Raw genomic sequence first — 27,686 nt, 5'->3', positions numbered from 1 at the left:
CAATTACGGGGGCAGGAGGATCTACGATGGCACCATCAATGACAACTTTGTCAGGATGTAAAGGAGAAAGATCCAAGTCGGGAGCAATAACCCTGACCTGCTCCAGGAAGATCCTCCAAGACTCCTCGGCATCATCGGCAATAGAATCCTCCAACTCCTCATATGCCTTCCGAGAATTCAACAGGTCAGTCTTCACAGACACAAGATCCTTGAATAAGCTTTGATAGCTGGCCTACGCTGTTTTCCTTAGATCCATCTCCATGTTGCATTGGGCCTGCAAAGCCTTCCCTTTCTCCCGGAGGGTATCTCTCTCCTCCCTTAGCTTGGCAATTTCCTTCCTCAACTCTCCCTCATGCTCTTGATATGCACAAAGCCTTCCCTCCAGCTCCTCGACCCTCGAGGTCGTCCCTAAAGAGCTGAGAGGGGCCCTTTCGAAGATATCCAAGAGCTTGCCACAGACCCCCGCCGCTTTGAGGCTCTCCTCGATCATAGTGGTAAGGTGGCCCCGAACAGACATATCATCCATGCCTATACGGGCATGAGGATAGATATTCTTTCGGACGAATGCAAGAGCATCCGCTTTAACCTCCCTAGAAGAGCCAGACTCTAAGGTCTTGCGCTTCTTGGGATCAGGAGAAGGTCGGACGACAGAGGGCGGCTGAGAGGGAGCTGAAGAAGAAATCACCATGGGATTGGAAAAAGTCCCAACGTTCCGAGGAGGAGGAGGAGGAGAGATAACCCTGGCACCACCAGACCGAGCGCGAGACTTAGCTTTAGCCTCCTGGTCCCTCTGAAAAGATTCTTGAGCGTTTGTCTTTGCCATTTCTGAAAAAGAAAACAATAGCTAAAGAATCAAACAAGTCGGAATGATCAGTTAACAAGTCGGAAATTTAACAGACCAGAAAAAACTACCTAGCTGTGATTGGACAAAGGTCGGAGACCCTTGGAGAAATTTTTTAGTGTCCAAATATGGGGCCCTCCCCCACACTTCTCGGAGGAACCCCACGACGGCAGCCTCTACTTCATCCAGGTCATCCAGACCATATTTCTCGCAAGGGGAGGCCTCCAGCCAGTATAAAGGAAAGCGAGAAAAAGAATTATCATCCAGAAAAAATGGGTGATGACCCTCTACATCTTGCACTTTGAAAAAGAAATTTTTAAAGTCATGAAAAGATTCATCAAAAAGGGTAAAAATCCTCCGACCTTGTATGGCTCGGAAGGAAACCCATTGTTGTTTATTATTCAGCCCACTAAAAGGCTTGGTCATATGAAAAAGATGGAAAATTTTTTTCAGAGAAGTCGGGAAATCCAGAGCATGGCTAATAAATTGGTAAATTTTCAAGAAACCCCAGGAGTTGGGATGAAGCTGGGTAGGGGCAACCCGACAATGCTGCAAAACAGACATTTCAAAATCCGAAAAGGACAGAAAGACACCCAGACGGGTGATCATGCACTCATACATAAAGAAGAAATGGGGAGCCGTTTCGTTGGCTCTCCCATGACAAACTCGGTCCTCTGAACCGGGAACAAGCAACTCATATTTGGGCTCATCCTCATCCGAAGTACAGAGCCGGTGGTGGGTGCGAAGATGAGTAATAAACTCCGCATCAACCAACGGCTCCTCCCCCAGAACAATAACGTCAACCCAATCTACGACGGCCATTTTATTTCTCTAAGAAAAATGAGGAAACCTACAAAGGGAAAAAAGAAAAGGGAAAAATCAAAAACAAAGGTCTCTAGAGAGGAGAAAAAGGAACCAGGCACAAGTCTACGAACCTATTTCTCTACAAAGTAAAGCCATACGAAAAGTGCGAAGAAGGAGAAAGAAACTAACCTCTTTCTGGGAATGAAGGTAGGAAGAAGCAAAAGTCTCCGGAGCACGAGAACGTAGTACGAGTGAGTACGGCACGAACAAAGAAAGAAGAAGTTTGAAAGATTGCAGAAACGGAAAAAGGAAAGAGAGGGAAAGTATTTATAAACATGCTAAGGGGCATAATGGTAAAAACGAAGCAGTCATTAATGAGAGTGCACCGTTACCAAAGCTATCAATCCCTAAGTGCATCCCTAACGGACACGACGCTTGAATAGACGTAACTGTCAGAAACAAAAGGTCGCGAAGATCACGTCGGTTTAAAAACCCGTGAAAATCGGCTACGAACCCGAGTTAAATACTTGAACCCAGACCCTAAAAGAGATCTTGGGCTCAAGTAGGGGCACTGTTCATACCCTGGTCCAATGATAAGGGCCCAGGTCCAAATAAAGGGCCTGATCCGAAGAATTAAGCCTAGCTAAGCACCGGCCTTCGTATAAGAAGTCGGTACCGTCCACGACCTGCTCTAAAGAAGTCGGGCACGAAATTAGTTGGCAGATAAACACTCATTCAAATGAGTGACCGCCCCTAAAATCTCTCTAACCGCTTCATCAAGCCATATCTTAACCTCCCTAAGATAATGGGACGGTTAGCACCCTAAAGATATGACACTACTCCAACGGTGGTTATTGGCTCACCACTATAAATACACTGACACCCCCTCAGGTATCTCTAAGCCCAATACTCTCTAGACCTGCTCACACTCTTGCTAACTTAGGCATCGGAGTGTCTTTGCAGGTACCACCCCCTCTCTCTCCTCGTACGAACAAGTCGGACGGAGTCCCCGAGTTCCACATTCATTCAGAAATCTCCTCCTCCACACCCTTGAGCCAACCCACGCCATCCACTCTATTAATCTCTGGTTACCTACCGTAACAATCATCATCATCATCATCATCATCATCATCATCATCATCATCATCATCATCATCATCATCATCATCATCATCATCATCATCATCATCATCATCATCATCATCATCATCAATCATCATCATCATATCATCATCATCATCATCATCATCATCATCATCATCATCATCATCATCATCATCATCATCATCATCATATCATCATCATCATCATCATCATCATCATCATCATCATCATTCATCATCATCATCATCATCATCATCATCATCATCATCATCATCATCATCATCATCATCATCATCATCATCATCATCATCATCATCATCATCATCATCATCATCATCATCATCATCATCATCTAATTTTAATATATTATTAATATAAAATAATTTTATACATTCATCTAATTATATAATGTTATATTAATAAAAATAATCTATTATTATTATTATTATTTTTTATCAAAAATATTAATTGTACATTAAAATTAGTTACTAAAATAAATCACTATATATTTATGTATGAATATATGTAGTTTAACTAATTTTTAGTACGCATTTTATATTTTTACGTGTATTATATATTGATAGTTGATTTTAGTGTAAATTCACCTGTAGTTGTATTATTATTGTTGTTAGAATAAAGTATCATTTTTATTCCAAACGTTTGGAATATGTCCTATTTGTATCCCTAACGTTTAAATCGTTTTATTTGTATTTCTAACATTTGTAAAAATGATTCAATATTATCATACTGTCAATTACACATCATGAACTTTAGTTTGAGTTTTAAAAATCTTATTGAAATTAGAATAGAAATATTTGGAACAGAACCGATGATCTACTTTAGATAATAGCTCATTAAAAGTTGAAACTAATTCCTACAATATTTACATAATTTATTTTTTAGGGACATAATTGAATTTGAACACAAATAACGAGTACAATATTGAAATCGAACACATCTAAATGAGATTTAATTGAGAATAAATACATCCAAGTAAGAATAATTGACAAATACAATCTAATCTATTAGTAAAATTAACGGTAGGATAACATTAAATCACTTTTATAAACATTAGTAATACAACACAAATAAAATTTACCCAAAAGGTTAAAGATAAAAACATACTTTACTCTTGTTATTCTTCTTATTATTATTAGAGAATGAAAAAGAATAAATTATGCTGGTGTAACATTGTTTATATAATAATGTAATGTTTGCTTGTATTTGTTGGTACGATAAGTTGAATCGAGATATTGCCTGAATTCTATCCCCGGAAGGTACATAGGAACTAACACCTACTAAAGTCAACTAATAAGGCAAATGCTAATAATGCTTTAATTTCTTGCATGTTGAAACCATAGAGATCGAGAACGAAGAGAGAATATACATGGCAGCAACGTCTTCATCGTCCTCCACCAATAATAGTGTTCACGAGGTGTTCCTCAGTTTCAGGGGCGAGGACACAAGGAAGACATTCACCAGCCATCTGCACGCTGCCTTCAAGAGATTTGAGATCAGAACCTACATAGACTACAATCTTGAGAGAGGAGACGAGATCTCGGGGACGCTTCTCAGGGCCATAGAGGATGCCAAGCTCTCCGTGATCGTGTTCTCGAAGAACTTCGCATCCTCCAGATGGTGTCTTGAGGAGGTGAAGAAGATAATTGATTGTAAGAAAACGAGGGGGCAGATGGTGCTGCCCATATTCTACGATGTGGAGCCTTCCATTGTTAGGTACCAAACGGGAAGCTTTGCAACTGCTTTCGCCAGACATGAGGAGCGCTTTCGTGATTCTGATCGCCCTAACAAGAAGATTCAGAAATGGAGGGATGCTCTTGCTGAAGCTGCCACTTTCTCTGGCTGGGATTGCTCCGTTGACAGGTAAATCATAATATACATCTAATTAACCTCACGTTACGTAGAGTTAATAAATAATAATTTAGTCAAATTTTTTAAATTACGTGAAATTTTTAATTAAATATCAAATTTATATGAAAACAACTACATTCAAATTTTTTTTTCTACTTAATTATTTATGGTCATATACCACTCACACATTTTGGCTTCAACAATCCGTAACCCACTCCAACCATCATATCGTTTCACAAAAAACTCAGGTGGAATCACGTAAAATTGATAATTGAGAGTCGTTAGATAATTTGACTAATTTAACTAAATTTTTATGTAACGATTCTTAATTATCAACTTCACTTAAAATCAATTGCATCTGAATTTTCACTTTATTGTCGTCTCCTCGCCGTTCAGGTTAATGGAAGCGCCATACTTTGGATATTCGGACCAAATCGATCATTAGGTCAAAGATCAATAACTCGAGATCAAAATTAGGTGTGAACGAGTAGTCAAAATGTCAAATATGTTTTTTTAGCTGTTTAACTTATTTTAAATAATAAAATATAAAAAATTATTTTTATTATATAATATATTATTTTATTATATCTGATTTAATTTTGATAGAATTTTTAATTTCTAAACTTTTAACTCTACAAATTCAATAGTTGGTTCAATTTTAGAACTTTGGTATGCTTACAATATCCTATTTACCTTAATCCTAAGCCAATTATTAAACACACTAAACCACGGACTCACAATTCTTGATATTGGTCAAGCTTCTATTATTTTTGAAAGTTTACACTGCAAACAAAATTTGATTATCGTTAAATTTACTCTTAAATTTTATATACAGAATCGACGATTTTAAGTATTATTATCAGATTTATTTTGTTGAAGAAATTATTATTGAACGATAAACCGTAGGTTTTAAACATTTTTTTAATAGTGTTAGAAAGTGCAGTTTTTCCTTTTAAGATTATTTTATTAGAACTATAATTATTTTAGGGTCAAAATATTGATGGTTTAGTTTAGCTTGAGAATATATAATTAAATATTAATGTAAAATAGTTTATGGTAATGGTACATTAAACTAATATCTCTATATGTTTCTTGTTTATTTGTACATGATGATCCAGAAAATCAATAGAAAGTCAAACAATATGCCCAAAGTGGTTATTTTCTTGCTTATTATATATAAACCTAGATAATCATATAACAATAATGTCAACTCTTCACACTTGTATATATATATGGTATAAGGCAAAGTTAAATTATGAAAAGGTATATATAAAGTAAGGTGACTTTACTTTTCTAACTAGAAGTTTAATAAGTGAAGGAATAGAATAACTCATTAATTTTTATCATAGAGAATATTTTAATAATAAAAGAAATAAAGTAATTAATATAATGAGATAATAGAAAATAAAAAAAATGCTTCAGAAGGGATTAAAAATGTAACATATAGTTTAACTATACTCTTAAGGAAAGAGGAGTGTATATATTTGAAAAGAGTTATGCTACATGTATACTAAAATTAGTCATTAAAGTCAACCACCAGTATAAAATATATGTTGAAATATAAATACACATTGAAAATAAATTAAACCACACATGTATTTATACATAAATACATTGGTGACTGATTTTAATAATTGGTTTTAGTTTATAAATAACATTTTTTATATGAAAAATATAAATTAAAGAATATGAGTAGTGTAAATAATAAAGTAGTTTCTCAAGTAAGAAATTGCAAGTTTTGAAATATATATATGGTCACACATGCATGTAGGAATTTTAATGTTTGTACCAATAATATATGATGATAGGTTGGAATCAGAGATCGTTGAGGAAATAGCGATGGATGTGCTAAACAAGTTGAATAGAGTGTATGTTGGGGACCTTGATAAAGAAATTGCAAGGTATGACCAACTTGCTAAGCACCAAATGCAATATTTTCAAGGGAGTCCTCATCCATTGCATTACCAAAATTACAAAGACACTCTCAATCGCATTAGAAAGCTTCAAATGGAAAGGCACCAACGTTTGCTTCGCATTCCTCCTAATATGTACTCACAAGCTGATGATTTAAACAACAATAACACCAATATTGATAATGGTCTCTATAATCTGTGGTCTAATGCTTTTAGATTTTGATTACTTGTATTATTTCTGTAGCTACTAGAATTTAAACTAATTAAGTATATGTCCTCGATCATTTCTATTTCATGTAATCTAAATTATGGGACACTTATAATAACTACGTCTGTGTTTCTTTATTGAAATGTCCGTCTATGTTTTTACTTGCCAAATTGTTTGTTTCATTATTATTTTTCACATTATTGTTATCATATGTTGTAGGTGCATAAAATAATTTTACACATTTAATCAGACTTTAAGAAACAGCCTCTCACATATAATATATCTTGAAGGGATAAGTACTGTTTTGATCCCTAAAATTTAAGGTCAAAATTAAATTCGTCTCTAATCTTATTTTAGATTTAAAATTATTTCCAACATTATATTTGGTATTAAAATCGTCCTTTTAATTTTTTTCAGACAAAAATACTCTTTTCTAACTTTACCGTTCACTACCACCACCACCTTTATTACCACCAACTATTCCTCCTTTTATATCTATTCATTTTAATTCATCAACAACAGCAACACAACAAAAATTCACACTACTCCTCCAACTCCTCCTCTTTTTCTTCTTAATCGGACCACCCTCTAAATCCACTCCTTTTCTTTCTCCTGAGCATACTTGCCCTAATTTCGGTACTCTTGAAAATGATGTCGTCGTTATGTTGTTGTTGCTGTTGTTGCATGTGTTGAAAGGAAAAATCACGGCAGAGATCTGCCATTGATCGCGGACTCCTCCGCTGCTGTTGAGATTGACGGTCGCCCTCTCCTTGCCTGCCACATCCTTGCCTCGCCTCGCCTCGTCATTGGAGGACATCCTTTCTGCCGTCATCGCCCTCCTCTTCGGCATCAGTCACGGCGCCGTCACCGCCGTCACCATTTACCTTGTCAGCTGTCGACGACCTTTTCCGGCGACAGTAGTGGTAGAACAAACTGGTGACTTTGCTGTTTCTACTTTACTCTGAATCTCGTTTGTCTTTTTCTGTAATTGATCAAGTTTTTCATTCTTTTTTTCAAAAAAAATCTGAATGCTTTGTTGTTGTTGTTGTTGAATTTGAAGGATTTGATGTTGCATTTAAAACAAAAAATTTTGAAACGTTGGAGATGATGCTGAACATTGAGGCTGAACTTTTCTGCTTCTCTGTTAGCGTTTGCAGCAACTTCTTTAGTTCAAGATCTCCTTTTCCATTCTTTTCCGGTGGCAATTTTCAAGAACAACAGTGGCAGCAGTTTTGATGGTAGTGGTCACGATTTTGAGCTTTCTCCCTCTCGCTCTCTTGTTCTCTCGCTTCCCTTCTCTTTCCCGGCAGTTTCACTTTCTTCTCAATCTCTTTAAAATAAATGAGGTTGTTGATATTATTGTTTTTAAATTTGAATGATATGTTGTTGATGATAAATTTTTAAATTTGAATGTTATATTGTTGATGACGAATTTTTGTTGTGTTGCTGTTGTTGATGGATTAGAATAAATAGATACGAGAAGATGAATAATTAGTGGTAATAAAGGTGGTGGTAATGAACGGTGGGGTTAGAAAAGGTATTTCTGTCCGAAAAAAGTTGAAAGGATCGGATGATCTTAATACCAAATGAAATATTGTGGACAATTTTAAATCCAAAATAAGATTAAAGACGAATTTGATTTTGACCCTAAATTTTAAGTATCAAAACAATACTTATTCCTATCTTAAACTATAAAATACATATTTACTCAAATCAGTTAAATTGTTTAATGGGTTTTAGTTGACTGCATTTGAGTTTTTATCCTTAAACAATACATATATATTCATAGGTGAATATTTACGTAAAATTATCATCACGTAAAATTAATAATTAAAAATAATTAGATAATTTGAGAAGTTTAACTAAATTATTATCTAATAATTTTTAATTAAGTCAAATTGCATATAAATTTTATCATATTTATATACAAATAATAACTAATTTTAAATTGATTTTTTTGTGAACGTAAATTTTAATAATAAATATATGACTACGTATTATAATAACTTAATTTAGAGCTATATAAAGTAACAAAATTGAATTAAATATTTAAATTATTAGGGAGATACACTAAATATTTAAGCTAAAAGCTTTCTATTGTTGATATAAAATTATAATCGAATTTGATATTTTTTAAATGTTAAAGTATAGTTACTTATATATTTTTTATATAGAAAATAATGAATAATAAGATGTTTAATTTGGTAACATGGTTCCACCTTATCTTCTTGTTGATAATAAGTAGGAGAGAAATGAATAGCATTGGGCATGGCAACAACTCAAACTCCATTGCTTTTCTCCACCAACAACAATGGCCAACCCTTTATCCATAACAGCCACACGCGCCTCTTCCACTTGCTCAACCACTCCATTGTTGATATCTCTCACTTGAAGCAAATCCATGCTCAACTTCTACGTACCATTCACACCAACCATCATCCACAAGCCCTCCTTCTACACAGCAGAATCCTTCACCATTCTTCTCTGCTTGATCTTCGATACGCCACTCGAATTTTTCATCACTTTCAGAATCCCAATTCCTTCATGTGGAACACACTCATAAGAGCCTATGCTAGAACCGCAGACCAAAAACACAAGTCCATGGAACTTTACAAAGCAATGTTAATGATGGAACGAGAACAACAAAGTGCAGCGGTTATTCCTGATAATTACACATATCCTTTTGTATTAAAGGCATGTGCTTACTTGTTCTCTCTTACTGAAGGGAAACAGGTGCATGCTCATGTATTGAAACTTGGGTTTGAATCGGATACTCATATTTGTAACAGTTTGATTCATTTTTATGCAACTTGTGGGTTTCTAGACTTGGCACACAAGGTGTTCGAGAAAATGTCCGAAAGAAGTGAGGTTTCATGGAACATCATGATTGACTCTTATGCAAGTGCTGGTGAGTATGACACTGCATTGAGAATGTTCTGTGAGATGCAGAGGATTCATGATCCTGACGGTTACACCATGCAAAGTGTGATTAGTTCCTGTGCTGGATTGGGTGCTTTGTCTTTGGGTTTGTGGGCTCATGCTTATGTCTTGAAAAGGAGTGACAAGAACATGATTGATGATGTTTTGGTTAACACTAGCTTGGTGGATATGTATTGCAAGTGTGGCTCAGTGGGATTTGCAAAACAAGTCTTTGAAATCATGCCTTATAGAGATGTGAATTCATGGAATTCAATGATTTTGGGGCTTGCCATGCATGGCATGGCTGAGGAGGCGTTGGACTACTATGCAAGAATGGTGAAGGTAAAGGGACTCGTGCCGAATTCAATCACTTTTGTTGGTGTCTTGAGTGCATGTAATCACAGGGGCATGGTTAATGAAGGGCTTATGTATTTTGACATGATGACCAGGGAGTACAAAATTGAGCCAAGATTAGAGCATTACGGATGCCTCGTTGATCTTTTCGCTCGAGCCGGACGCATCGAAGAGGCTATGAACTTGGTTTCGGAAATGCCTATGAAACCGGATGACGTGATCTGGAGGAGTCTGTTGGATGCTTGTTGCAAGCAACATGCAAGTCTTGAGCTAAGTGAAGAACTGGCCAAGAAAGTGTTTGAGTCAGAGGGAAGTACTACATATAGTAGTGGTGCTTATGTGCTATTGTCAAGAATCTATGCTTCAGCTAGCATGTGGAATGATGTTGGATTGCTTAGAAAACTAATGACTGATAAGGGTGTGAATAAAGAACCTGGTTGTAGTTTGGTAGAGATTGATGGTGTCACTCATGAATTTTTTGCTGGGGACACTAGTCATCCTCAAAGTGAAGATATATACAAGTTTATGAGTGAAATTGAGGAGAAGCTAGAAGCAACCGGGTATGTACCTGATTATTCAGGTGCACCATTAGTTGATGAGGTTAATGAGGGAAAAAAGAATACTATGAGGTTGCATAGTGAGAGATTAGCTATAGCTTTTGGATTGCTAAGGTCAAGACCAGGCATGCCAATAAGAGTGTTTAAGAATCTTAGGGTGTGTAATGATTGTCACAGTGTTACAAAATTACTATCAAGAATTTATAATGTAGAGATAATTGTGAGAGATCGTGCACGGTTCCATCATTTTAAAGAGGGAAACTGTTCTTGTAAGGATTATTGGTGACGAAAAATATGCACAATCATATATAAATGAAAAATCTATGGTGAACTAATATATCGTTAAAAAATTTTATTGGCCCGGGTTTGATATTATGGATTTCTTAAAATTTCATGTGACAATAGAAAATCCTATCTTCACAGCAATTATTATAATCATATATCTCTCTGGATATTGAGAGCGACACGAATGATGAATGATTTGGTTCAACTAATAATAGCCAGCTAGTTAATACCAGTGAAACTGCCGGCCACATGCATTCCATTGACACAAATTCAACGGACGAACAGTAACATAAATTGGTTTGATAAAAGATTGTACCAGAGAATTGAATTTTATTTTTTTTAGGTTCAAATTGTAACTTTATATATATATATATATATATATATATATATATATATATATATATATATATAATGCACATGAAACTTTTGGTCTTTGTCATAATGCTTGACGCTCATTGATAAATTTAGTTTGCATCTCTCTGTTTTGTTTTGTTCTGTCATTTGTGAATTAGAATCTCACCCAATAAGACATACATAAACAGAACCTTTTCTATTAGAAAAATAAGCCTGTTTATAAGTATTGTAATAAATAAATAAAAAAAAAATCTATACAAAGGCATACACTAACACTGATACACCTAAGAATAGCATAGTCAAAGAAAATTTACCACAATACAAATGAAATGAAATAAATGAAACAATAGTAGTGCACATGAAGAATTGACTAAGTTATACTTATAACTATAGCTCAAATACATAGGAAGCCCAAAAACAACTACTACCAGAAGAAGGGGACAATATGCTGATATGATCCTAGCCAATGCAAAATTTAGGGCACCTCCATTGAAGGTTGGTAAGACCTTGATGAATTGTGCTTTTTCAACGCAATGAAGATGGTGTAGTAGTGCAACATCTTAAATGCTTTCACATGTATAATTGATATTTGAACCCGCTTGGATCTCTATGTACATAGCCCTTGCATTAATGTAATTGATTCAAGACTCCACAAATCTCGCTACTCAAAGTAAACCTTGTGCCTCAAAGTCTTTTGCAACTGGAATGGCATAATAGAAAAATAAAAGTTAGGGAAATAATTGAAGTATAATGCGCAAATATCAAATCATTTTATATAATCTTTTGGATTAATGTATCAATTATTCTCACATTTCTATGATGAATTTCCAAAGTATATCCTCCACTCAGATTAAACAAAGTACAATAAGACATAAAAAACAAAGTACAATAAAAATGTTAATGATGCCATAAATTAGTTGTAAATAAACTGTTTCGGTAAACATTGGCTAATAGTGACAAATATTATGCATTGGAAGGAGTATATTTTATTTTTATTTATTTATTTATAGGATGTAAGATTAGCGAGATGTGTGAAAGGTAGAGATGCCACATCCTTATTTCTTAACTATTAAAAGTCACTCTAAATGGCTAATTATTTGTTGCATAACATTTTTATGAAATTTGACTAATTAAGCCAAAATAGCATTAACTATTATTTTAAATTACTTCTATTATAACAATGCAGCATTTCACCTTGAAAACAAATATGACCATCAATCAAGTCCTCCACTTGATTTTTCTATAAAGAAGGAAGCAATGCAATGCATATAAGTCTGACCAATGTCTTAAAGGGCTTGATGTTAAGGATCCTATAAGATTTATATTCCAAGGGAGTTAATAATTATGTAATTCAAATGATCCCTAATTTTTCAAGTGGTAGACTTATGTAGTTTAGTCGTACATCAACTAGAGACTAGCTATTGTAGAATTCCACACTTGTAGTTCAATCCAATTCTCAACACCAAAATATCCTTTCTCAACTTCGTATAATAACAACTTAATCTGATTTCAATTGATAATCTATGACAACTTCATGAAAATACTCTGATGCATGTAACTGACTACTAGCAGCTCAGCATCCATAAGAACTCTGAAAACTCACCTTTTGACGATTGAAGAACCAAAACAACCTGCATCATCACATTGTTTGGAGGAAGCTGCAATCGAAGAGGATAAAGCTTCCCATTCAAAGGACTCCGACTGCACACAATAACTCCCTCTAACCCTGTCTCCTCCTCGAACTTCTTTGTCAATTCTTCCACCCCGTTCCCTTTGAAGATCAGAGAATACCCCTGCACATTCTCATCGTCCACTTCCCCATCATCTTCGGCAACATGGTAGTATATAGTTCTCCCCTCCATCTTCGGCGGCGAGCCCACATATGAATCCGACGACTGCCAGCAAACAAATAAAGACAAAATCATCATAAAAAAACCGCAGAACCTTACCATAATAAAAGTATTATGTTTCCCTCTACGAAAATCATGCTTGTCCAGTATGAAATCACAGTCAGAATTAGTCCTTAAATGATAGTCAAAGGCCAATATATATTTCTAGGAACTACAGTAATTTAATTTTAACCGCACAAACAAACATCCAACGACCAATTTCATGTATCTAATCTAGCTATATCATAAACAATTACCAAGCTAATTACAGCACTCGCTCCATTCCATATTAATAGGTTCATTCATAAATCAATGTAACTATCCAGACACACTACACCAATTTAGTTAAAATAAGCATTATTTTGAGAGCTAAAAGTACTATCAAGAAATTAAAGAAATAAAGTCAACAAAGAATCAAAGGCAGCAGAGATGAAAATTTCAAAACTTTTCCCCAAAAGCATACCTCCTGCCTAGAAAATTGAGTAGATTTGGCATCAACAGCAGAAGGAGTAGACGATTCAAAATTGAGGGAATCAGAGTGAGTAGGAGGAGGAGGCGGAGGAACATAATCAACATGAATCTCCAACACATCAACATCCCACAAGACCCAATCCTGAGTGGAAGTCCGATGCGGAATATCATGTGTAACGGAGTTCCTCCACGGCGGTAAGCCACCGTTGGCCCGCAAGAAGTTGCCGTAACGGGTCTTGAGCTTGACCTGGGCGCCGTCTCTGATGGGTTCCCATTCGACGGAGGAGTCAAGTCTTGAGGGGTGAGTTTGGAGGACCTTCCGGCCGGTGACGCCGAGGAGGAAGGGCTGGTTTGATGCCGTGAGGTACTTGTTGTAGCAGCTTTTGAGGCGTACGATGTTGTCGTATTCGGGAACTATTTCGACGAGCCACTTGGCGCTCTTGGTGGCGCCGTTGCGGTCTTGGACGACGGATTCTTCATCGTCGTCGGCGGTGAGGTACTTGTCGTGGTGGCTGCGGAAGCGCACCACCTTGGCGCGGTGGAAGAAGTCCATGGCGAAGAGAGAGAGAGAGAGAGAGAGAGAGAGAGAGAGAGAGAGAGAGAGAGAGATGAATGGAAAGTGTGGGAGGTTTGATTGATTTTGAGAAGTGATATTTGGACTTGGTCTCTTATATTGTGGAAGAGAAGAAGAAAGAGAGAGAAGAAAGGTGACTACTTTTCTTTCTTACCATTTTGCTTATTTATTATTTATTTATGGATTTATTTCCTGATCTGGTAAACGTTTTGTATACGGTTAAGTTATCAGTGTTTACTTTTAGGTAGAAACTTATGGACTGTCAAATTCCTAATGAATTGAGAGTTATTATATAATTTGATTGATTCGATTAAATTGAGAGTTGTAATATAATTTGACTGATTTGATTAAATTTTTATTTAATGATTCAATTATCAATTTTACATAAAGTCTACTACAGTTTTACCTTACTTTAATTTTATGATTGATGGATTAAATTTTAAGGATATAAATTGAATATTTTTTTAATATTTTTATATATTAAGTATATTAAAAAAATTATTATTATTTTTAAAATATATTCTTAAAACATAAATTAATTAAATCGTTTTAAGTAATTGGCCATTTAGTATAGAATTAAATAAAAATAAATGATTAAACCCTGTGATTTCGAAAGTGTAGGAGATGATTTATTCAACATTGTGTGCTGTAAGGGGGAGCCAGCAAGCACAAAGCAGAACGCGGTTGTTAGCTGGTGGCGGTGGACGCGGCCATTAGGTGGCCAAAGTGAAAGTGCTAATCCCTTCAGGAACCACATGAGCCAATCACGTGCACCACCACCCTACGCTGCTGCTTCACAGTTCAAACCAACTATTTCTATCTACGACTCATCTTCAAAATTCATGTGACATTTAGTTATGATACGTTAACAGAAAATTATAAAATTATAATTTAATTATATTAATATTCTTTAAAGATCAAATTAAAATATTAAATTTTTCTTAGACCAAATTATTTTATGACATAATCCTTCGTAAATCAATTTAAACATTAATCTTCTACTTGTGTATTTCTAGTTTCAAATAATATCTACAACTACCGTTGGGCATTCTAGTATTCTACCATGCCTATAATTACGATGCCTAAGAAAACTATGTTTTGATCCTGAATTTCAGTGATGACATGTAAGAGTAAGATTATTCAATAATTAACTGGTATGCAAGATTTGGCGTTGGGCACGTGGATCTAGAAAGTTATAGAAGTTGATTTGGATTTTTCTTAAGTTGAAACTGGAAGGTGTTCATAGAAAACAAACCTTATGTAATTTACAGCCTTGTAAAGTGTTTGGGAGAAACGGTGAAATTAATTTTTAGAAAATAAAATTAGGAATAAGTTTATGATTTTTTTAGATAAACAATAATTTTTGTAAATAATAAAAATAATAAACTTTAAAATCATAAATGAAGAAAGAAAATGTGTAACTATCACTAAATGTATTGTCTACTTATACTTTTATTTATATTTTTTTATATAAGTTTATTTAAATGTTTTAAAATAAAACGAGTGTGAAAAATAAAACACCTATCTGAAATAAGATTGTCGACATTTTATTTGAGTGTAATTTAAAAAAAAATAGTTAAAGTGGAGATAGGGCATTTGAGAACTCGTAAAGAATCCATATTCCACAGTGTTGGACGTTGTCGTTGTATTTGTGCAGAGGTTTTGGCTCAGCATTGGCCAAACACCGTGGCCATTTCATGGCGGACACTGCTCTCATCACCATTTAACCCTACGTTTAATTTTCCCATCTCCACACACCCACAATAAATCCAATCACAAGATAATATCTATTAATTAATTAGGGGTGGCAACGGGGCGGGTAGGGGCGGGTTTTGCTCTACCCGACCCCGCCCCGTCCTACAAAAAACCCGCATCAAACCCGCCCCGCCCTACCCGCGGGTTGTAAAATGTTAAACCCTAACCCGCCTCTGCGGGTACCCGCCCCGCTCCTACCCGCCCCTATAATTATTAAATCCAACAAATAAAATTAAATTTTAAAAATTATATACCCACCATTTACATACATAATATAAATTAAAGTAAAAATTTATATATGATATAATATTATTAATCATTTTACTAATTATTTTATATATGTTACATATATTATATATTAAAAATATATATATTTACATATATATTATATATACCGGGGTGGGTAGGGGCGGGTTCAACCTAAACCCGACCCCGCCCAAGAACCCGCCCCGTTAAAACTCGCCCCGGTGCGGGGGCGGGTAATTACCCGCCCCGAGCGGGTAGGAGCGGGGTGGGTACCCGCGGGTTCGGGTAGTGTTGCCACCCCTATAATTAATCAGATGCGTTACCATCATTATATTTAAAATAACTTAAATGGCACAAGTCATCCTAGGCATTACAATTATAGGCATTGCCGTTAATTCACATTTGTATGAAAACCTTTCATTTGTATCATTGTATGCAATCCCTTGAACCAGTCAAACAATTACGGAATTAGGTATTTTTATATTTTAAAAATATTAAAGATGGTTAATATTCGGTTTATTTATTTAAATAAATAAAAAATTAGAGAATCAATATTTTCAATAAAAACTTAACGTACCGTAAGCTGCAACTCCGCGGGGTCCTCACACAGCGGCAACGACGACGGAGATCTTACATAAGAATCAGAAAGCGCCGCCACAGAAACAACCGCATCATCATCATATCTCTCTTTGGAAAAAGATCCAACTATAATGTTGTCAACAACCTCCACAGTCCACAAGATCCAAGAGTGAGTGGCGGAACTATGAGGATCGTCGTGCGTAACTGAATTCCTCCAAGGCGGAGTGCCACCGTTTCCCCTAAGGTAGGTCCCACACCAACTCCTCAGCTTCACGTGGTTACTCAACCCTTCCCTTCGTGGCTCCCACTCGTACTTCCAACTCGAACCTGCTGCGTCCATCTCCGACTGCACCGCCCGGTTTCCGGTCATTCCTAGAAGGAACGCTGTGTCGGTTGCCTTCAGGTACAGACCGTGACAGCTCTTGAGCCGAATGCTGTGGCTCTTCCCTTCTACTAACTCCACCTCCCATATTGCGTTCTTCGCCGAGCTTTTTCTGCTCTGGTAGAGACCTTCGCCGTCCTCGTCTGCGATTAGGTACTTGCCGAGGTGGCTCCGAAGCTTCACGGATTTGGCTTTGTTGAAGTACTCCATTGCTACGTAGTTGAATAACGTCTACCAAGTGTTCGATGAATGTGCTAAGTGAAAAATGATCATATATGTATATCTACTAATAATCTAATATGCTACAAGTTGACCCGGTGGTCAACAATAACATACGGCATTACTTGACCCGCACATAAGAATCATGGAAACTTTAAAGAAAACATGAAACGAAGAAGCAATTTGTTACTTGGAGGTATTAGCTAACGGACAATTTCCTTAATCAATCTTCCTATAACATAATATATATCTATTTATAGCCTCAACAATATGAGTATAGTAATCAGATTTATGGTTTTTGCAATATATATCTTATTTTCAAATAAGACTAACATAATGTCAACTTTTCAAAAGAATAAAAATGAAAAAGAAACACACACAAAACTATGAATGAACAGTGGTTTGACTCCAAGAGATACATAGCGGTACCAACCCAAGTCTAGAAGACATAAGGGTAGTCAACGTTCAAAGGAAGACCAGATGATTCTACGTGGCAGAATGCAGATTCTGACTTCGATAAACTTGGTCTTTGCTCTTGCCATTATTCAAATAAGTAACAATGTCCTAATCAAATTCCATTTTTCCTATGTTGTGCGTAAACTAAACAGCGCGGCAAAATCATATCATTACAAGATCTAGGAATAATATATCCTTGTTAAGTGGGAGAGAAACAGCAGAGGGAGTGGCTTCTTCCTCTGCTCGTTCTAATTGGATTATAAACAAACCAAATTTGTATAAATATTATTAAATCACGAATATATATTATTAAAGTTCTTTAGCAACATAACTTCAATGTAACGTTAATAAAATGTAGCTAGCTAAAGTTGTTCACATACACTGATACACATATATTCTTAATGATTTAATACAGTTAAACCAGGACAATAAAGGAACAAAGTTCTGCAAGAGGACAAAACGAATGAAGAGTTATAAGCTTTGTGAACGAATTTAGTCGTTAGCAATGTTTGTTATATCTATTCTTTAGACATTTCTATAGGCAGGGACGGATCCAGAAATAGTATTATAGGTCAATAACATATATAATATTAAAAAATTATACAAAAAATTATATAATGTAAAATACATTATAAAAATATATTGATAAAGAATATATTTTAAAGTACAAAAAATATGTATGTACTTTTATTAACGAATTAGTCAATTCTTCGTATCATAAAATTTATCGATAATGGAATTTGTGTCAAATTTTTTAACAAATTTTTTTCAATATAATTAAAAGACAATTAGCAAAAAATTTATCTTTCATTTTATTTCTGAATTATTCTTCACAATATTCATAGCTGAAAAAGAACTCTCAATTGTAGTAGTTGAAACAGAGAGAATTAATACCAAATAAATCAAGAAGGACGCTCACAAAAAAAAATCTACTTTATGAAATTTGAATAATTTTATTTAATTAAAAAACATTAGTAATAATATATTTTCGTATTTTTTTTAATATTATTATTTATTTTTTAGATGTTAAAAATTATTAATATTTAAGTTAGATTAAACTTTTATTTATATTAAATTAAATACTAAATAATTTTTTTAAAAATTAAATCGTCCTTAATAATTATTATTATTAATTTTTTTTAAAAGTTGGGGGAGGGGGGGAGGCCTTCACTCGCCCCGTATATCCGTCCCTGTCTATAGGAATATACTACGACTTGTTATAATAGGCATTGGTTGATGTCCCTGCCATTGCATTTCTTCCTTTGACTCTTCTTATAGCCGACGGAAACACAATAGAAAGGGGCCAACAACAACGTCGATATTTCTAAATTAAAAATATTATAAAAAAATCAACTATTAATTCATATATATATATATATATATATATAGAAAGGGGCCAACAACAACGTCGAATTTTTATATATTATCAATATATCTTTTTATTGCATGCATCTCATATGAGTGGTAATTTAATCACTCATTTTTTAATTTACAAATAACATAATTTTTTCTAAATTGCTTATCTTTCTTTTTAAATAAGAAAAAAGGTTATTGAATTCTCAAGCATATTGTTAGGAAAAGTTATTTTATATTATTATAAATCAATAAAAATGACAGCTTCTGGAAGATAACGGCAACTGGAAAAGTTATTAATCCCCAAGATTTTCACTTTAGAACTGCCATTGCGTTGAGGATTCAAATCCAAAACAGTCAACTTCTTTGTTTTGGTCTGGGCAAAACTGTCAAGTTTAAGTGGGATATTCTCCCAACTCCACCGGGCTTTTTAAAAAAAAATCGATGTTTTTTAAAAGAAAACGAAGATAAGAAAAAAAGAAGGGGGAGGGAAGGGGCTCAGATGTGAAGACTGAAGAATCCAATGAAGATTAATTGCCAGTGGTGTGAATAATGTCTGAAACTCCTCAACAGCAACACAAAAATTATAATACACATAATCTTCCTCAGAAAAGCTAGCTTCGAATGTATAGTGGTCGCATTCTATAAAACAACACAATACCACCATACGCGGTTTACAATAAAAGACGGATTCAGGAGGGTGGAATCACAACACTAGATCAAAGTCACCCTCCACCCATTCATCCAAGAACACAGAGAATATAGGCCCGTGCTCAAGAATAAAAAAGTTAAACTTACATGTGAAGAATGACTGGAAATCAATAAGAAAAATGAATGTCCATCTTACTTTTGGGAAACTCTAAGACTGCTCTCAAGCGAAAAGGAAAGATCACGCATCTGAGAGACATTAACATTTCCACATCATTACCTTTTGACCCTACTTGTGCAGTGGAAACTTCTCTCGAGTCTCATCGCTTGGTATCCACATCAGCCAGCCTGGACATGCAACATATTGGATAGATTTCTACTTTTCGGTATGAAAGATCAACATGTAGGTTTGTAGGCTGACCAAAAACCACATCAAGAAAACACATCATCAGTGATAATATGTAAAGCCTGTCCAGGGTTAAAAATGAAAAAGGCATTTCCAAGGTAGACAGTACTGGAAAGGATAGATATGTTGGGCCATGGATTTTGTAATGAATGATAAATACTAGAACCATCCACTAATTTGTTCCTTTCTACACCATCTCTCCTTTGTACTATCCACATGCAAGATGTAAACCCTTGTTGTAAATGCTAAGAACTATTCCATCAGTCAAAGTCCCGTTCAACTTGTCAAACCAAACAGAACAAAAACACCCTTTAACACCTCTCCAATATCAAATTTAATTGGCTTAACTAGACCATCAGTTTCCTCACACGACTTGCTGTATAGACAGACATTCTTTTTAATGAATCATATACAATACTACTAACGTAATCTGAATGATTAACCTCAACCATTAGTGTTGGAACATAAAAACACATTCTACTCCTCCCACTTGTATTACAAGTGGTTGAAAGCTTGAATTCACTTGCACATACTTTTCAAAAAGAATAACAATGCATCTGAGTTAATGTCAGTCAAGTTACCTGTTTGTAGAAGCAGCTTCAGATTGTGTACTTGCTGCAGTAGTACTCTGTGGGCTGCTAAAACGTCCTAAAAATTCACACTATGTGATTTGTTTGAGGAGCTGAACAAATTCAAGACAGAACTTTGCTCAGAAGAAGTCTGAACTGGTATTGAAATAGTGCCGGAAGAATCTCGTGTAGTGGCCTTTTGTTTGAAGCCATTCCAAATATCATCAAATGAATCAGAAACTACATTAGTAGTTTTGGGATCATTTGATTTTTTTTGGCTAACTGGGCATAGGTCATTTTGCATCCAATCAAAACTTTGAAGTTGAACTGAACTATTAGCACCAACTTGTTTTTTGATTTGATGAAAATCAGAAGCCACAGATTGCCCAGAATATGAAGCATTACTAGAAGGATGTTGTGTAACAGAGGAACCGGTAAAATCATTCCAATCATCAAATGAATCAGCACCTTCATTAGCAGTCAAAATACCAGAAGCCTGGTTTTGGCTCCCCTGCCATTGATTATCTTGTTTCCAGTCAATATTTTTAGAGGAATATTGTGCATTGGCTGATCCAATGAAATCATTCCAGTCATCAAATGAATCAGCATCTTCATTAGCACCCTTGGTATCAGTTGTCTTGTTATTTTTACCTGGCCATCCTTCATCTTGCATCCAGCTGAAATCTTCAATAGAAGAGCTATTACCTACTTCTGTTTTAGTTTGATGACAATCAGCAGAAGTCTCAGATTTCCCAGCTAGAACATTTATCTCAGAATATGAAACACTACTGGAAGGATTTTGTGTAACAGTGGATCCAGTAAAATCATTCCAATCATCAAATGAATCAGCACCCTCATTAGAGGTCGCAATACCAGAAGCCTGGTTATGGCTCCCCTTCCATTGATCATCTTTCATCCAGTCAAAACTTGATGAGCCACTAGCACCAACTGCTATTCTTTTATCATCACTATCCTTTGCAAATTCAGATTTGCCAGTCTTGCCAGTTGTCTCAGAGTTGGAGGGATTACTTGATGAAATTTGTGCATTGGCTGATCCAGTGAAATCATTCCAGTCATCAAATGAATCAGCATCTTCATTAGCACCCTTGGTGTCAGTTGTCTTGTTATGGCTATCTGGCCATCCTCCATCTTGCATCCAGCTGAAATCATCAATAGAAGAGCTATTACCTACCTCCGTTTTGGTTTGATGAGAATCAGCAGAAGTCTCAGATTTCCCAGCAAGAGCATTTATCTCGGAATACGAAACACTATTAGAAGGGTTTTGTGCAAGAGAGGATCCAGTAAATTCATTCCAATCATCAGCTGAATCAGCATCATCATTAGTAGTCACAATACCAGAAGCCTGGTTATTGCTCCCCTGCCATTGATCATCATTCATCCATTCAAAATTTCTAGATGCACCACTAGCACCTTCTGATATCTTTTTATCATCATTATCCATGGCAAAGTCAGATTTGCCAGTCTCACCCTTTATCTCAGAGTTGGAGAGGTTACTGGACAAATTTTGGGCATTGGCTGATCCAGTGAAATCATTCCAGTCATCAAATGAATCAGCATCTTCATTAGCACCCTTGGTATTAGTTGTCTTGTTATTGCTACCTGGCCATCCTTCATCTTGCATCCAGCTGAAATCTTCAATAGAAGAGCTATTACCTACTTCTGTTTTAGTTTGATGACAATCAGCAGAAGTCCCAGATTTCCCAGCTAGAACATTTATCTCAGAATAAGAAACACTACCGGAAGGATTTTGTGTAACAGGGGATCCAGTAAAATCATTCCAATCATCAAATGAATCAGCACCCTCATTAGTGGTCACAATACCAGAAGCTTGGTCATTACTCCCCTGCCATTGATTGGCTTGCATCCAGTCAAAATTTCTAGGTGAGCCACTATCACCCCCTGCTATTCTTTTATCATCATTATTCTTGGCAAGTTCGGATTTGCCAGACTCACCTGTTATCTTGGAGTTGGAGAGATTACTGGACAAATGTTGTGCATTGGCTAATCCAGCGAAATCATTCCAGTCATCAAATGAATCAGCATCTTCATTAGTACCCTTGGCATCAGTTGTCTTGTTATTGCCACTTGGCCATCCGTCATCTTGCATCCAGTTGAAATCTTCAATAGAAGAGCTATTACCTACCTCTGTTTTGGTTTGGTGAGCATCAACAGAAGTCTCAGATTTCCCAGCTAGAATGTTTGTCTCAGAATACAAAACACTATTGGAAGGATTTTGTGTAACAGGGGAGCCAGTCAAATCATTCCAATTATCAAATGAATCAGCATCTTCATTAGTAGTCACTACGTCAGAAGCCTGGTTATTGCTAACCAGCTGTTGATCATCTTGCATCCAGTCAAAATTTCTAGATGAGCCACTATCACCTCCTGCTATTCTTTTATCATCATTATTCTTGGCAAGTTCGGATTTGCCAGACTCACCTGTTATCTTGGAGTTGGAGAGATTACTGGGCAAATATTGTGCATTGGCTGATCCACTGAAATCATTCCAGTCATCAAATGAATCCTCAACGTTATTAGTACTCTTGGTATCAGTTGTCTTGTTATTGCTACCTGGCCATATGTCATCTTGCATCCAGCTGAAATCTTCAATAGAAGAGCTATTACCTTCTGCTTTGGTATTGTTAAGATCAGCGGTAATTTCAGATTTTCCAACCTGCTCAGTTATATTTGATCTGGAAATAATACTTGAAGGATCTTGTGCACTAGCTCTAGCTGAGCCAGTAAAATCATTCCATCCATCAAATGAATATTCAACCGCCTCAGTAACAACAGCAGCAGTTGTTTTATTATCACTCCTTTGCCATTGGTCATCTTGCATCCAGTCCAAATTTCTGGTAGAGGAACTGGTAGCGCTTTCTGCTGTTTTGGTATCATTAAAATCCACATTCAGCTCTGGTTTGCCGCTCTGGTTAGGTACCTCTAGGTTAGAAGTTCTCCATCCATCAACCTGAAACCAATCATTTCCTTTGGACACTGAATGATTGAAATCATCTTTCGAGGATCCAGATACTGTATCTTGAACTTTAGAATGACCAAATGATGACTCGGGCTCTTCATTAACTGGACCAGAACTAGCGGATCTAAAGTTGGCCGCCCAACCAGAAAAGGAATCATCACTCTGATCTTCCATAGACCTTGTAGGTGTAGCCAATTCTGAAGCTTGGACATTCTGAAACAAACTAAGATTTTCACCAGCTTGGACGGCACTATAAGAAGCAGTATCACCCACTTGATCTCCGAAAGCCATTGTCTGTCCAGACGCATTTGAATCGGATTCCCTGTGATCGAAAAAACCATCAAGATCAACTCCAGCCAAACTCAACGAACTCTTCCCCTGGAATGCTTCCGAATCTGAGTTACTAGACAGAGTTCTCTCTGCCTCACTTGGCCATCTAATTTCCAAATCTAGCAGCTCAGATAAGGGAATCTCATCTTTAGATTCACTCCTCCTTCTACTTGATGAATTCTCCTCCTCCTCCATAGGTGCCACCATCTCCTGCAAAAGCACACGAAAACATTATTTTCAAACAAACTACCAAAACTATTTTTATACCAAAAAAAAAAGGGCACTGCCATAATTCTTTTATTATTGATGACATAAACTCTTAAAATGTAAATTTTATCTAGTAGCAAATCTTGGCTATATAGGTGCGACTCTGGTAATCCCGTATCCCACCTTTTTGTCCAAGTGTTATATGACCACTGCATTTCAACTTCATGGATGCTAAGTCTGATCCTTCATCTATGTGGGATTGATGTTCTCTGCAGCATCATAGTGCAACATGCATGCATGCTTTGAGATGACGTGTAGCAGCATGAGTAAATGAACATTGAACACTTTGAATGGGAGGAAGCATGCAGATACCTTTGAAAGTTTAAGCAAAGAAGGCAAATACTATTCAAATATGCATGCCTCATTAAATCTTAGGGAGCAGATATTGGAGACATAGGGTAGCTTAGGTTCTCCTCAATTGTAGAATATTAATCCAAAAGCAATTATTTCAGCAACCAATTTCGAAAATTCAAATTGTCCAGCCAATCCATGTTTCTCACCTATTATATCTCTATTTATACACAATTTTTCCTCCATCAAACATGCAATGCCAACACAGAACTCAAATTGCTCTGTGAATATCAATCAGTGAGAATCCAAAGATAATTAGCCACAGAAATGGATGAGAAAATTTATATACTCATTACTCAAGGAAGTTAATCCCAAGAAACTAGAGTTGTGCTTCAATGTTTGGGTTGTTAGGCTTTGAAGAATTCCACCAAAGTTGAATGAGCAAGAGATTGATACCATTGAAATGGTTCTTCATGCTTCAAACTTCAAAGTATTCTCATATTCTTTAACTTCCGGATTAAATATTCTCATATCAAGGATTGCCCATTTGCCCCACTATAGATGATCGGTAGTTTCTGTCTGTTAATCTCTGTTACTTAATGAATGTGTTGAGTTGTTTTATTTCCTCAGCAAACTTTATGGGTATTATTATAGTGTCATAAATATCCAAAAATGAAGACTCTTGAATATGTTCCTTCAGACACATTAATCAATTAAGAGACTTGAAACCAAAACTCATTTCACAGCAGCACATTTTCAAGACCCCCATATACAAACTATCCTTTTACTAGTACTGTAACTGTACTTACTGTAAAGAGGATTTCGGTGGAGTATAAAACAAAGACACTCTTTAAGTTTAATAACTGATTCATATTTAATCCAAAGTAGAAATACATATTAATCCATGTTCAAGGGTCGTGCTTATGCTTATTGGCTGTGAATGCTAGGGGACTTCTCATGCAATATTCTATTTAATTTGGATTATAAAGCAACGAAGAACACAAATCCACACGTCATGCTTAATCTAATTGTTAATATACGCCACTAATTTTGGATGATGCATCAATGCATATGTTAATGGAGGTTTGTATTGGGCAGATAATGAGGTTTATTGACTTCTCCAAATTCCACATACTTCAAAAAAAAAAAAAAACAAGAAGATAAAAAAGAAAGAAAGAAAGAAAGAATGAATGAAAGGAGAAGAAGTTATGAATAAGAATTTGAAAATATCTAAATCATTGCCAACTGTTCCATAAAAATACAAAGTTCCTATATGGAATGAATCTGTGAGATCTTACTAAATTTCCTTGAGAATTTCTCATTAACTTAATCGTAGAGCACTCTATCTTAGTCAATCTGAACCATTTAAGTGGATCAATAATGCCCTAGATTATGTATTGTGGTGCTTGGCACATAAAGCAAAATTACTATCTATCTCCAAAAGTTGGTCATGCATCAATGATTACACCCAAAATTTTAAGAGCGCCATGTTATTAGCAGCTTAAACATTATATGACCAATTGTATTATAAGTAAGAGTTGTGCTTCAACAAGTTAGGAAATGATCCTACTGTTTAGAAATTTGAAAAAAATACTATGAATAAAAAGTCTAAAGCCAACAAGCCAATTTAACTGCAGTCAAAAATTCAAAATATTGTAAAATTATGTTAGGAAGTTTAGAAATAATGGAAAATGCAAGAAAGAAGTAATGGCCTATTTACAATCCAAGATCCATAAGTCATTATCATGAAACCACTCATCCTAAAAGCGTAAACTGATAGGAAAAGCCAACATGAATGGTTATATTTCTAATACTCTCCCTCAAGCAAGAGCCTCTTTTGGATTTGCTTGATTTTTTGCTTAGGCCTTCCTTTTTTTTCTTTTATTTGCCTTATTATATTTTTTCCACTTTTGGGATTCACCAAAAATCGAACTCTAGACCTTTCAGATATACAGCTCTAATACCATATCATCAAACTCATCCCAAAAGTTTAAGCTGATAGAAGAAAGTAACATGATTATATCTCTAACAGTCATCATTAGACAGATGAACATATATCCCTAGAAACATGCACTTAATAGACAGGTTACATAAGTGCAAGATTAAAAGATGAAGGTTCCAATGACTAATCAATGTGAAAAATATTTAAAAATCAAAGCAGTTGCTCCAAGATGAGTTATTAGTTAGTAACAAACATCATATTCAACAAATCTCTATCAAATAAATATGACTGGAATTATCCCAATTTTAGATCACATTTAAATGTATTTATCCCACAGTTCTAGAATTTTTCTTTTTTCTTTTAACAAGAGATATGATGAGTTAATTATATGTAAACATTCTAAGAAGTTGTACATGTAAATAGCATGGATCCCCAACTACGCCAATTAAGCCACACCTAGTTAAATAATTTGCACAAGTATGCATAAGAATTCATCCAAGCGCTACATACAATTTCCCAAAACAATTTCAACAAATTGATCAGTAGAAAACTGATTATATATAATTGAGGAGATTTGAGATTACCGATCCATCGAGCTGAAGGGAATCAAGGAGCCACTTGTAACCGAGTGTGTCCTTGAACTTGATGGGCTCGGGAGGGAGATCCTTGTGAGGATTGGCGCCGCAAAAGACGCAGATGGAGGACTGCACCCCGCGGAGGAGCCTACCATCGCAGTTCTTGCAGCGAAGGTACGGTGGCGAGGGATCGAGATTGGCGACGGTTTCGGCAACGGAAGGAAGCTTGGGGAGGGAGAGTTGGTCGTTCTTTTCGGTGTCGTACCACGAGAGGTTGGCATCTTTGCGAAGCAAGATCTGTAACTGCTTTATCTGATCCAATGGCATCTCGAACGCCATTCTTAGGTTTTCGTATTTCGAGTTTCTTCGATTCGCACTGTACTCTTCTTCTTCCTCTTCACACTGGCGGTTCAGGGATGAAATGAGATCTCGGTTTGTTAGCAGAGCCAAACAACAAAACGCAGCCGTTTTGCAGGTTAAAATGCCTTGAGAAGTTGAGCATAAAATAAAATGCAAATTTTATTTTGG

At 35.8% G+C, this 27,686-nt stretch overlaps 4 protein-coding genes across 7 annotated transcripts; 2 read left to right on the top strand and 2 right to left on the bottom strand.

Annotated features, from left to right (window-relative positions):
• Positions 1-3,949: 3,949 nt before the first annotated feature.
• LOC112791873 (toll/interleukin-1 receptor-like protein) lies at positions 3,950-6,876 on the top strand. 2 transcript variants are annotated; one of them, XM_025834890.3, is made up of 3 exons: positions 3,950-4,026; positions 4,111-4,630; positions 6,427-6,876. In XM_025834890.3, the coding sequence occupies exons 2-3, from the start codon at positions 4,137-4,139 to the stop codon at positions 6,752-6,754; spliced, it is 822 nt and encodes a 273-aa protein (XP_025690675.1). In that variant the 5' UTR covers positions 3,950-4,026; positions 4,111-4,136; the 3' UTR covers positions 6,755-6,876. The 2 variants fall into 2 exon arrangements, with proteins under 2 accessions (XP_025690675.1, XP_025690674.1); XM_025834889.2 differs by having other exon boundaries at positions 3,976-4,630.
• A 2,067-nt stretch (positions 6,877-8,943) lies between these two features.
• LOC112791869 (pentatricopeptide repeat-containing protein At1g59720, chloroplastic/mitochondrial) lies at positions 8,944-11,098 on the top strand. The gene has a single exon (XM_025834882.3). The coding sequence runs from the start codon at positions 9,008-9,010 to the stop codon at positions 10,853-10,855; it is 1,848 nt and encodes a 615-aa protein (XP_025690667.1). The 5' UTR covers positions 8,944-9,007; the 3' UTR covers positions 10,856-11,098.
• Positions 11,099-11,385: 287 nt separating this feature from the next.
• Positions 11,386-17,733, bottom strand: LOC112791868 (uncharacterized). 2 transcript variants are annotated; one of them, XM_025834880.3, is made up of 3 exons: positions 16,721-17,733; positions 12,812-13,103; positions 11,386-11,908 (listed from the first exon to the last, which is right to left on the bottom strand). In XM_025834880.3, exons 1-3 carry the CDS (start codon positions 17,312-17,314, stop codon positions 11,874-11,876), a joined length of 921 nt encoding a protein of 306 aa, XP_025690665.1. In that variant the 5' UTR covers positions 17,315-17,733; the 3' UTR covers positions 11,386-11,873. The 2 variants fall into 2 exon arrangements, with proteins under 2 accessions (XP_025690665.1, XP_025690666.1); XM_025834881.3 differs by lacking the exon at positions 16,721-17,733 and adding an exon at positions 13,561-14,744.
• A 1,904-nt stretch (positions 17,734-19,637) lies between these two features.
• Positions 19,638-27,684, bottom strand: LOC112791867 (uncharacterized). 2 transcript variants are annotated; one of them, XM_025834879.3, is made up of 4 exons: positions 27,168-27,195; positions 24,474-24,559; positions 20,768-24,293; positions 19,638-20,196 (listed from the first exon to the last, which is right to left on the bottom strand). In XM_025834879.3, exon 3 carries the CDS (start codon positions 24,288-24,290, stop codon positions 20,835-20,837), a length of 3,456 nt encoding a protein of 1,151 aa, XP_025690664.1. In that variant the 5' UTR covers positions 24,291-24,293; positions 24,474-24,559; positions 27,168-27,195; the 3' UTR covers positions 19,638-20,196; positions 20,768-20,834. The 2 variants fall into 2 exon arrangements, with proteins under 2 accessions (XP_025690664.1, XP_025690663.1); XM_025834878.3 differs by lacking the exon at positions 24,474-24,559 and having other exon boundaries at positions 27,168-27,684.
• Between the last annotated feature and the right edge of the window lie 2 nt (positions 27,685-27,686).

This window comes from Arachis hypogaea, chromosome 13, assembly GCF_003086295.3.
Source record: "Arachis hypogaea cultivar Tifrunner chromosome 13, arahy.Tifrunner.gnm2.J5K5, whole genome shotgun sequence".
NCBI classification, from domain to species: Eukaryota; Viridiplantae; Streptophyta; class Magnoliopsida; order Fabales; family Fabaceae; genus Arachis; species Arachis hypogaea.
The sequence above is the reverse complement of the archived record's forward strand: the minus strand, read 5'-3'. Positions and strand labels throughout refer to the sequence as shown.

Excerpts from the sequence above, each read along its gene's own strand:
- LOC112791873 (XM_025834890.3), top strand. The coding sequence starts at position 4,137 with ATGGCAGCAACGTCTTCATCGTCCTCCACCAATAATAGTGTTCACGAG. Across the intron at positions 4,631-6,426 it reads TGGGATTGCTCCGTTGACAG|GTTGGAATCAGAGATCGTTG; the intron begins GTAAATCATAAT and ends ATATGATGATAG.
- LOC112791869 (XM_025834882.3), top strand. The coding sequence starts at position 9,008 with ATGGCAACAACTCAAACTCCATTGCTTTTCTCCACCAACAACAATGGC.
- LOC112791868 (XM_025834880.3), bottom strand. The coding sequence starts at position 17,314 with ATGGAGTACTTCAACAAAGCCAAATCCGTGAAGCTTCGGAGCCACCTC. Across the intron at positions 13,104-16,720 it reads CCGCGGAGTTGCAGCTTACG|TCGTCGGATTCATATGTGGG; the intron begins GTACGTTAAGTT and ends GTTTGCTGGCAG. Across the intron at positions 11,909-12,811 it reads GGTTCTTCAATCGTCAAAAG|TTGCAAAAGACTTTGAGGCA; the intron begins GTGAGTTTTCAG and ends ATGCCATTCCAG.
- LOC112791867 (XM_025834878.3), bottom strand. The coding sequence starts at position 27,497 with ATGGCGTTCGAGATGCCATTGGATCAGATAAAGCAGTTACAGATCTTG. Across the intron at positions 24,294-27,167 it reads CCCTTCAGCTCGATGGATCG|GAGATGGTGGCACCTATGGA; the intron begins GTAATCTCAAAT and ends GTGCTTTTGCAG.